This window comes from Panthera tigris, chromosome A2 (genome assembly GCF_018350195.1).
Source record: "Panthera tigris isolate Pti1 chromosome A2, P.tigris_Pti1_mat1.1, whole genome shotgun sequence".
Taxonomy (NCBI): Eukaryota; Metazoa; Chordata; class Mammalia; order Carnivora; family Felidae; genus Panthera; species Panthera tigris.
Genome location: NC_056661.1, coordinates 144,864,606 through 144,875,600, shown reverse-complemented (window position 1 = coordinate 144,875,600; position 10,995 = coordinate 144,864,606). Strand labels below are relative to the sequence as shown.

The 10,995-nt window shown below is 54.6% G+C and overlaps 1 protein-coding gene across 1 annotated transcript in view; it reads right to left on the bottom strand.

Moving 5' to 3' along the window:
• Nucleotides 1-371: 371 nt before the first annotated feature.
• KLHDC10 (kelch domain containing 10) overlaps nucleotides 372-10,995 on the bottom strand; it is a 70,585-nt gene continuing 59,961 nt past the window's right edge. Inside the window, exon 10 of the mRNA XM_042972290.1 lies at nucleotides 372-507. Coding sequence (XP_042828224.1) covers nucleotides 430-507 — 78 coding nt within the window. The 3' untranslated portion in view covers nucleotides 372-429. The remainder of the gene's footprint in view (nucleotides 508-10,995) is intronic.

The window sequence follows — 10,995 nt, the reverse complement described above, 5'->3', positions numbered from 1 at the left end:
GGCAACCAGTCCCGGGGCACCCAGCAGACGGCTTCTCCATCTCTGTCGTGCCCAAGTCCTCTCCCAACCCTGATCTCATTAAAAGGAAACCAAAAGAGCTATATTATTTGGCTTCCATCTGGTCTCTTGAGACTCAAGGACTTTAATCAGTAAAATGTTAAAGAACAAAATAACTCTACAATAACAAGAAAGCCGCCAGCTGGCCCTTCCAGTGACCTTGCCAGAGTGCCTGGGAAATGGATCACACCATCTGGGCTTGACTTCCCTCCTGGGGAAGAGTGAGCAATTATGCCATTTTAGGATCCAAGTTTACAAAAAATTTATTTCCCCAAATAAGAAAATGTGTGCCCCCCAAACAGCTTGTATCTAATATATCATCTGCTTCCTGCATCCCACTGCCCCCACCCCAAACCAGCCCTCCTCTCTTCCCTATTCCAGGCCCAGAATTCCAACATGGCATGGCATCTTCGGGAAGGGTTGACAGTTCAAGGCACCACAGAGGGCTCCCTGTGAAGAAACGTGGACAAGTCTAAGAGCAGGAAATAAATTACACTGGTTGAAAAGATAAGAAAATTGGTTGAATTCCTCCTCCAGGTCCAAGTGTAGGACTTACCAGACCTCTTCCTGGGGCCATCTTGCTCTCATGGGGAGAACCTAAACTCTATGAAGGAAAGACAGAGTGGGCAAGGTGCCCAGCAGGTGACAGTTGAGAGAGAAGAGTGCTGGTGGTTCAGGCTGGGTCTCCCTTTTCCAAGGAGCCCCTGAGAGGGAGCTTCAGGGTGTAGACCTGGGAGGCAGCCCTTAAATTCCCACATAGCTTCCTCTGGCAATGGCCGACTAGCCCTTAACCCATCTGGTGTGTCCCTGGGAAAAAGAGGCAAAGGGGAGCGGGAAGGACTCCACCACAGTAGCAGGGTTGAACCTGGAGCCTGGGGCTCAGGCTCTGTGCTCTGAAGTGCCGTGAGGAAGGGGCTCAGGCTCTTCCTCCCCAAGAGGGACAAGGAAGAGGAAACAGTCTGAGGTAAATCTCCCCACCGAAGGATATATTTTCAGCCTTGAGCCACTTGGCTGGCTCCCCCTCTCACCCCACTCCCCTCCTCAGACTCCTTTTCCACAGCCTGTGGAAGCCCATAGAAGCTTCCTTCATAGCCATGGAAGCTTTGCCCGGTTCAAAGGGTTAGGCACCACAAGCAGGCCCCGGGGGTCATTGTCATCTTGGTCTTTAGGGCCCTTTCTGAAAGAACTGGCCATCACCCCAGACCGCAAAGGTTGGTGTGGCCCGAATGCAGTGGGAAGAAGCTGCCTCCCTGAAGGGTGACCTCTGAAGTCAGACCCCAGAGAGACACCCTCGTAAGGTCAACAAGGGGCTTTCAGGGTGAACAGGGCCAGTGAGTGGCACCTGGGTGGGGATGGGGGGATCCTGAGTCTGGGACGAGAGCTGCTTCCAGGCTGTTAAGTGTGGTGTCAGTTGCTCAGGAAGTATCTAACCATGGAGCTGTGGATATTCTGGCACTTTCCAGGTCACCCTGAGTTTCTTCTTATGTCTCATCTTCACAACTTTTGAGGGCAGGTTTTCTCATTTATTTATTTTTATTTTTATTTTTTAACGTTTATTCATTTTTGAGACAGAGAGAGACAGAGCATGAACAGGGGAGGAGCAGAGAGAGAGGGAGACACAGAATCTGAAACAGGCTCCAGGCTCTGAGCTGTCAGCACAGAGCCCGACGCGGGGCTCGAACCCACGGACCGTGAGATCAAGACCTGAGCCGAAGTCGGACGCTTAACCGACCAAGCCACCCAGGCGCCCCAGGTTTTCTCATTTAAAAAACTTTTTTTAATGTTTATTTTTGAGAGAGAGAGAGAGAGCGTGAGCAGGGGAGGGGCAGAGAGAGGGAGGCACAGAATCCGAAGCAGGCTCCAGGCTCCAAGCTGTCAGCACAGAGTCCCACGCGGGGCTTGAACCCACAAACCGTGAGATCATGACCTGAGCTGAAGTCCGGTGCTTAACCGACTGGGCCACCCAGGCGCCCTAGATTTCCTCATTTGAGAAAGGAGGAAGGCAAGGCCCAGAAGATCACATTCTAAGTAGAATCACTGAGACCCAAAGCCATGTACTGTTTAAAGCTCATGTAACTAAAGTGCCCCGGCCAGTGCCCCGGTCCAGGCGCACCCGCGGCATCAGGGCCCCCCTGGGTCTGCCGGCTTGTTCTCTGCAGGGCAGGCTCTCCTCCAACAGAAGCCGCTGGCCCCCACAGCTTCAGGCTCGCAGCCTATCTGGTCAGCAACCCCAAGAGAAAGGCCCCGAGTCTCTAATTCTTTAAGAGAAAGTGTTGAGAATACTCTTATACCTACTACCTGGATTTGTCGTATCTTTATATTCTGTCCTGAGCTGGTGTTTTGAAAATTATCTTTTAAAAAAGAAAATACAGGGGTGCCTGGGTGGCTCAGTCGGTTAAGTGGCCGACTTCGGCTCAGGTCACGATCTCGCGGTCCGTGAGTTCCAGCCCCGCGTCGGGCTCTGTGCTGACTGCTCAGAGCCTGGAGCCTGTTTCGGATTCTGTGTCTCTCTCTCTCTCTGACCCTCCCCCGTTCATGCTCTGTCTCTCTCTGTCTCAAAAATGAATAAACGTTAAAAAAATTAAAAAATAAATAAATAACAATAAAGAAGAAAATACAGGAAAGGGACAAATCGTGGTACCTTCAGACAATGGACTATTATTCAGCACTAAAAGGAAGTGAGTTCTCAAACCATGAAAAGACATGGAAGAAACCTGAATGCATATCATTAAGTGAAAGAAGCCAAGCTGACAGGGCGACATAACGTGTGATTCCAACTGTGTGATGTTCTGGAAAAGGCAAAACTACAGAGACAGTAAAAAAGATCAGGTGTTGCCAGGGGTTGGCGGGGGTGGGGGGGTGGGGGAATAGGTGGAACATTTTTAGGGCGGTGAGAACACCGTGTATGAGGCCGTACAATGGTGGATACGTGTCATTACTCATCATCAGTCCAAACCCACAGAATGGGCCCCACCGAGAGTGGACCCCGAGGTAAACCACGGACTCTGGGTGATAACCACGTGTCCATGTGGGTTCATCAGTCGCCACCAAGGTACAGCTCTGATGCTGGATGTTGTTGGAGGGGAAGGCTGGGGTGGGGGAGGGGAGGCACATGGGAAAATCTCCGGACCTTCTCAATTTTGCTATGAACCTAAAACTGCTAAAAAAAAAAAAAAAAAAAAAAAAAAAAGACGAAGTCTCTTAAAAACACACAGAAATACAATTATTAAGAACGATGACACCCAAGTCTCCACGATGCCCCCCCCCCACCCCCCGAGCTAGTTTCCCAATTCAGCCTCAACAGAGTACCACAAACTGAGACGCTTCAACCACGGGGAACATACGTATTCTCACACAGTGGTGGAGGCTCGAAGTCCGAGGTCAAGGCGTCCGCAGGACCGGTTCCTTCTGGGGCCGGCGGGGGCGGGGGGGGTCCATTCCCTGCTTCTCCCCCAGCTCCGGTGGTTGGCTGGCAATCTCTGGTTTTACAGATGCATCACCCCATTCTCTGCCTCCGTGCTCGCGTGCTGTCCTCCCTACACGTGTGTGTCTGTTCTCAGATACCCTCTTGTTATAGGGACACCAGTCATACCGGATGGGGACCCGTCCTAATGACCTCATTTTAACTCGATTACCTCTGAAAAGACCCCGTCTCTGAACATGATCACATTCTGAGATACCAGGGGGTTAGGACTGCAACCTACATTTTAGGAGGTGGCGGGGGGGGGGGGGGACCCATTAACACCCACTGAAGACACAGCCTTGCCCTGACCTGTGGCGGCCGACTGAGCGCCACATGGCTGTGTCGCTGTGTCACACATGCGTGTGTCCCTGGCAGTATTCCGGCTCGGAATTCTCACAGGTGATTTCACAAGCAGGCTGCAACTCACACCTGGCTCTCCCCATCTAGAGCAGCCTGTCAACGCACGGCGGGGTTAGACACATTTTCCAGGTGTCACGGGACGATGCAACACGTGGCAGGGTGGCCTTCACTCGGCAGGTGCAGCCAAGCCTCAGCCCGGCACATCCAAAAGGTCTCCCGGAGACTTGGGCGCTCCCAGCGCTTTTCTTCTCTTACGACGTCTCTGAGCCACAGAACACATATGCCAGACATTCCGCGGAGGCAATTCCGAGGCGAAGTGTCTCAAGATCTATCGCCCAAAACACACTTACTGTCTGACACAGCCATTTCTATTCCTCTTAGAGTCCCTTTTTGCATTGCTGACTCCCGAGAAAGCTAATTAATTATTGGAGACACCACTATGAAATTGACACGGTGATTAATCTGATAATCCCTTTTATGAAATTACCTCTGAAATGCTAACTTTTCATCTTTTGAAACTCACTGTGTAAATTACCCTGAAGATTACATTGTACCGGCTTTTGGCTCTGTAAATCTTAACGGCGGTTTTTTGCCAAAAGCAATAAAAGCTGTCCCGAATTTTATCAGGTCAATCAGGAAAGAGGCAGGCAGGCAGGAAATTGAAGGTGACACACTGCAAGTGGGGGGTTTGCCTGACGGATTGGTAGAACCTGCTGTTGCCAGTTGGCTACAGGAGACTTTGCGCCGAGGAGAGGCACAGCGGTAGCCTCCTGAGGCAGAGGGACAGGAGCCCCTGGTCGCAGGTGTCGAGGCTCCTCGACACAAGAGCCAGTGTGGTTCTAAGCGGTGGTCCCTTCCCCGCTTCTCTGCACCACCATCCCTACGTCCCCTCCCAATGCACCTCCTGCAGTGGTGGAGACCTCTTGGTGCATGACAGAGACAATGCCTGCCCTCCTGGCGCTTCCATTCTAACAGAGGCAGACAATAAACAAGACAAATGACAAGTGACAGGTGTGAAGAGGATAAGGGAGACCTAGCGGGGGTGGTAATACACACTTTTTAAAAGATTTTTTTCATGTTTTATTTATTTTTGAGAGCGAGAGACAGAGGGCCAGCAGGGGAGAGGCAGAGAGAGAGGGAGACACAGAATCTGAAGCAGGCTCCAGGCTCTGAACTGTCAGCACAGAGCCCGACACGGGGCTCGAACCCATGAACTGCGAGATCGTGACCTGAGCTGAAGTTGGACGTTTAAGTGACTGAGCCACTCAGGAGCCCCTGGAAACATACAATTTTAAACCAAGGGTCAGGGAAGACCGTGTTGCCTCGTTTACCTCACCCTGGCCCTGCCTCGTTGAGATGACATTTGAATAAAGAACTGAAGGCGAGAGATTGGCCATGTGGATGCTGGAGAAAGAGCTTTCCAGGGCACAGCCAGTGCCATGGACCTGGCATGGAAACCTGACTGGTCAAGGAACAGCAAAGGGGAGCTGGAATAGAACGAGCAAAGGGGCAGTGGCAGGAGTTAAGGTCACAGAAATTTGGAATCCATGAGCCATGGAAAGAGCTGAGTAAAGCTGGCACTTTGGGGTGTTTTGCAAGGGAAAAGCAAGTCTGTCGATCCTGTTCTCTGCAGGTGTTCCCTCCCAGCCCTGGGTCCTGTCCTGAAGGCGTCTTCCAGGCAGACCCCAGCGTCTAAGGGCCCACTCAAGGAGAAGGGTGTGGACTGCACGACGTGTAGGTGAGCACTTCCCAGGCCTGTAGTCCCGCCGCCAGGGTTCTCGATGCATCTGCCCCGGGAAACCGAGGCACCTCCCTCCAGCTTCCCACAAAGCATCCACCTTCTTTCTGCTTTGCGGGGGCAGGAAGCTTACTGCCTCCCACCTCCTTCTGTCCCAGGTTTTCTCCCATTTCTGCCTACACAGGTGAGAGCCGAACAGTGAACCCCCCACCCCACCCCCGCCCCCGCCCCCGCCCCCAGCCAGGAAGGCCCATGCCTGAGGTGGAGCCAGTTTCTGATCAATCTCTTATGAAGCCTGGAAACCAGAAGAGGTTTCTGATGCCCTCAGCGTGCAGGAGTTGTGGTCAGCAGCTGGAGTGACGTGGCGACAAATGGAAAGCACCTGTCCCCTGGAGGGGGGAGGGTGGGCACCTCCAGCTCACTCCGCAGCAGGAGAACTGTGGGCTTCTCTGTTTCAGACAAAACCTATCTATGGCCTTGAGGCTCTGGATCCAGCCTCTGTGGCTGCCCTCCGGCTGAGCTGCCCCACGGAAGGATTTTTCTGGAAAGGGACAGCCAGGTGCACACTTGGGGAGGCTCTGAGATCTCCGCCATCCCTGTTTTCTGCCCCCTAGGTGTGGGGATGGAGCCACTGACCGACAGCTGTCACAGTAGCATGTGTGGTTGCTTTTTTGGTGTGTCCCTGGCCCTCCCCGCTCATCTGCCACTGCACGGATGGTGCCTGACTCCTCTCCCCCGCTCCTCCCTCCATCCAGGCCCACACCGCGTTCCAGAACAATCCCCCACCGTGCGTCTGTGGAAGGGGCCGGTCTCCCTGTTGCTTTTCCAGTGAGCCTTTTCTTCCCCTGAAGCACATCCAAGAGAGCCGCACCGACTGCCCTCTGGGTTGCCATGGAAACGAAGCATTCTTCCCACTTCCCTCTTCTGTTTACCTTGGTCAGGGACTGCGGCAAAAACCAGCCAGTCGCTGTAAGGGGAGGGAGGGCGGCTGGGGGAGAGGGAGGGAGGAGGGGAAGGCAGCCGCTCTAAACCAGATCAATCCGGTTCGGAGCGGTTCCCCGCTCTACCCCCGAGAGGCTCTCCAAGTAGGCTCTCCAACTAGGCGTGGGCCGCGGACGGCGGCTCCGCGCCCTGAGATCAGTGGAGAGGGTCTGGAGGCTACTCCGCACCCCCCGCCCCGGGCTCCCCGTCCGCCTGCGCTCTGCCTGCCCCGGCTTCCTCCCCGCCGGTGCGGGGGGTTGGCGGAGCCTTTGTCGTGCCGCCCGGGCTCGCCGGCCTCTGCTCGGCGGTGGTCGGTCGGTCACGACACCAGGGCGCCCGGCGGAGGGTGGGGGAGCGACGGGAGCCGACGTCCAGCCCCGCTCTGTGACCTGGCCCAAAGCACCCTCACCCTGCCCGCACCACTGCCGTGGCCTCCCGACCGAGGGCCCCGCTTCCTCTGGCACCCTCCCTCGGCAGCGGGGGGGACCGGTTCGTCCTCTCTCTGCCTTCCAGCTTCCAGTTGATCTCAGAATGAAAACCAGACGATTTGCCCGGCTCTTCCATCATCTGCCCTGCCTGCCTCTCCTTGCTTCCCTGGCCTCCCCTCCCGGGTTCCCGTCCTCCGGCTACGCGGCTTCTTCCCCTTCCAGAAGACGCCAGGGGCCGGGTTTTTGTCTTTGGAATGCTCTGGCCCCTTGATGGAGTGGCATTCTCCCTCACGTGCTTTCTAGCTCCTGGCGCGCAGGCATTGCATCCTCGGGGAGGCTCTCCCTAACTTGTCCGCGTCCGGCCGCTCGTGCTTCTTCACAGCAGCTGTCTCCCCGCTCCCCGCCTCCCGTGGAAGCTCCCTGAAGGCAGGCGTGCTCCCCGCCGCCTGGCCCGGCCGGCTCCCGGCCCCGCGCGGGCGCGTACTAGGTGCTCAGTTAGTGAGCGGTCCGAGCGGGCGCGCGCCGGCGCCGACCCCGGCCTGCGCACCGCGCGCTCCCGCCTTCGGGCCGGGGGTCGGGCGCCCCCTCCCGGCCGAGCTCCGCCGGCTGCCGCTGCCCGCCAGGGGGAGGCAGAGAAGCCCCGGGACGCGAGGTCGCCGGCCCGAGGCCGGCGCGCCGCAGGGGGAGAAACCGGCTGCGGGCCTCGCTCGCGCGGGGGAGGCGGTGGGGGAGGCGGGCGGCGGCGGCCGGGCCGCCCTCGCCGCCGGCCCAGGGCTCCAGGGCCCCGGAGGGCGACCGTTGTGGGGCGGGGGATTGCAGGCAAGGCCACCCCTTCTCCGGGCTTTGCGGATCTGGGTAACTCTCTCTGCAGGCACGTCACTGCGCTTGGCTTGCCACCAAGTGGGGGTCAGCCCTCCAGGCTTAACATTCCAGTACCGCTTTGGCGGGGAGAAACGAAGCAGGGAAAGGCGCGGCTGGCGCTTGAAGGAGGCACAGGCTGGGTGGGCTCCGAGGTGGTGAGGTTGGCTGTGGGGGAGCAGGGCTGGAGTTCCAGTCCTGGGCGCCTCGGTGCACCCCTAGGTACATGTCACTCCGTGCAACGTCCGCGTTACCGTTCTTACGGATCACCTCTCTGTGGGTGGCAAGTGGGCCTCTTCCTTTGGGGGGGGAGGGGGCAAGGGCAGTTGCTAGCATCCTGAGCCACGATCTGACCTTGGCTGTTGCAGTGCACGCTACCTTTTCCTCCAGGGTGAGGCTCAGGGAGTAAATGAGACCCCAGATGCCTGGCGGAGGCCGGAGCAAGTTCGCTCACTTCAAGTGGAGGAGCTCTTGTAGACATCCTTGGCCGTCGCAGGGAGAGCCACCTCGGCTCCGGTAGCCGGGCAGCTTTCGGTGGAAGGTGCAAGAGGGACGAACTGACCGGTGTGGTCTAAGGTGACGCGGACTAACAGCGGCTTTCTCTTTGCACAGTTGCCATGGGCACAGCCACCCTACAGCTCCAGGCCGGGTGCGGGCTCCTGAAATAGCAAGTGGCCGGAGCTCCCAGCTGTCTCTGTCCTTCTCTCCTTCGCAGCCCTGAGCTGGGCTGGGCTGGTCACTGCCCCGTCTGCCTGAGCTGAGCTCGGCGCCTTCCTTCCTAGGAGCGCTGAGGAGGCCCTCCTGTTAGGCGGACCATTGGAAAGGAACTCTGACACACTCGTGTGTTTGAGGATTTGAGAAAAGTGTCTCCCTCTTCCACCGGAGACTTCGAGGCCAGACCCCAAGGCCTGTGCAGGATGGGTGGGTTTGCCGGGTCTGCTTTGTGTATCGCTCAGAAGCCTTCCACCTCCCCTCCCCTCCCCTCACTGTGGAGTGGATGACAGAAAAAGCCTCTAAAATAATGTATTATCTTGCTTGATTTTATGAAGGGACAGGATGGTGAGGAATGGTCTTCGGGCAACAATTAAATCTTGAGACTTTTTTTTTTTTTTCCTCTCCCTCTCCTGGATTTTTTTTTCTCCTACCGGCTTCCAAGATGGGCTTTTAAATCGAAGATTTCCAAATACCAGTCAGGCTACCTCTTAATCAATGAAGAACTTAAAAATACTAATACTCCAGCCCTACCCTTTGAATCACCCAATTTTTTACAGCCTGATGTGGTCAGAACGGACCCAGATTCACAGTATCGGACCCAGATTCACGGCCCTGAAAAAGGGCTAAATCGAAAGAGTCATGAAGGGTTCTGATTTATAAAGGAGAGAAAAGGGGGAAAAAATGAACAAAAACCGTGAACATACTTAAAAAAGCCAGCAGTCCCTGCTGTGGCCCCCTACACCTCCCGGGCCACCTGACCACTGTTAGCTCTTCTGGCTGTTTTTGTTTGTGTTTTCTGATACCTTCCTTTATGCCTCTAGTCAATATGCTTTCCTGGTTAGTGCTTGATTTGAGACATTCTGTATATTACCTTCCTGCCATGGAACATGAGGATTTAGCTCTCACCTATGTCACCCCACTTCCCTTGTCTCGTCCTCTTAGTTTCTTTATTGGTTAATTTTGTAACTTTTGGTAAATACTTCGTCTTCGTTCCCCGTGCCATCAACTGTAGAGGGCGAGAACGGTAAATACCTAGATCCTGCTTACTATGTGCCAGGCATGCTTCAAAGCACCTCACACATTATTGCAGCCACACGATAACAAGGACTGAGCCGAGAGCCAAGAGCTAACCAAGCCTTGGTTCTCCAGCTCTCCAGGCCATCTCCTTCCAGCACTGCACCGAGGTAGCCGCTAGCTACGCGTAACAGCTTATACTTACAGAAATGAAAATTAAATGGAATGAAAATTGTAGTTCTTCGGTCACACTAACCACATCTGAAGTGCTGAATAGCCAGTGGCTACCACATACCGGACAGCGCAAATATAGAACATTTCCATCACCGCAGGAAACCATTGGTTTTGCGCTGGTCTGGAAGCTGGGCCTTTTATCTGAAGGTAAGTATGGAAACTGGATGGTTTTACCAATGTCGTCTCCCATCAAGCAGTTACTACCAAAGATTAACTGCAAGAGAATTGTGGTCCTACTGTTCAGTTATCAGAGCTTCGTAACAGCATTTTGACAAACTAGAATCTTACACGTGTAACTGGAAGAACAAAACCACCCAAACCAACTAAGCCACTGAAACCTCTTCCCACCCAAGCTGAGACGGGGCTTAACTAAGAACCGAATTAGATACCAACAAGAGTTCATTTCAAAGCTCTGGCTGGTCTAAAGTCTAAAAGGCACAGGGTCCATTTCTTGCCCCTGATGGGCCTCAGGGGAGTATACTTCAGAAGACGTAGGAGAAATAAAGCAAAGGAAACGAGACTGCTCTGCGTAATGAATGTGCTCTGCGTACTAACTGTAACGTGGGCTGGGAAGCCCTATAAATCAGGGGGTAGAAATTGTCATGTTTTCCTCTGGTCGATTTATGGCAGAATATCGAAGATTACTTGTCCCAGGAAGGTATATTCGATCCAACAGTTTGTCGACGGAAACACTGAAAACTAAGAGGCATATGTGCGATTCTGGATGAGAGACCTTAAAAGTGACCAGACTTGGGAGTGTCCACACCTACACCGGGCTTCAGAGCCTGAAGAAAAGCACTGCTGGGAGAGGGATCCTAGCAGAGGGTGAAGCGATACAAAGCAGAGGTTTTGGAGAAAGAAGCATCTGGAAGACCGAGGCAAGAACCAGGAACTGTGGTTTCATCCCCAAAGGACCCCCTGGGAAGGGCTCAGCTCCTCCTGGGGTTTTTTCCTTGACTCAGAGACAGTTGTGACTCTGTATGTAAAGTTTCACATCTTCCCTTTGAATTCCCTGTAGCTCCTCCAACTCTTCAGAAAAGGCTTGAGACATCCGTACAGACTCGGCTAGTGGGAGTTTGGGGAATATACAGAACGGGACAGGAAAAGGGAGTGTGGTCTGCCCCACAGTCACTCGCTCCCTTGCTGGT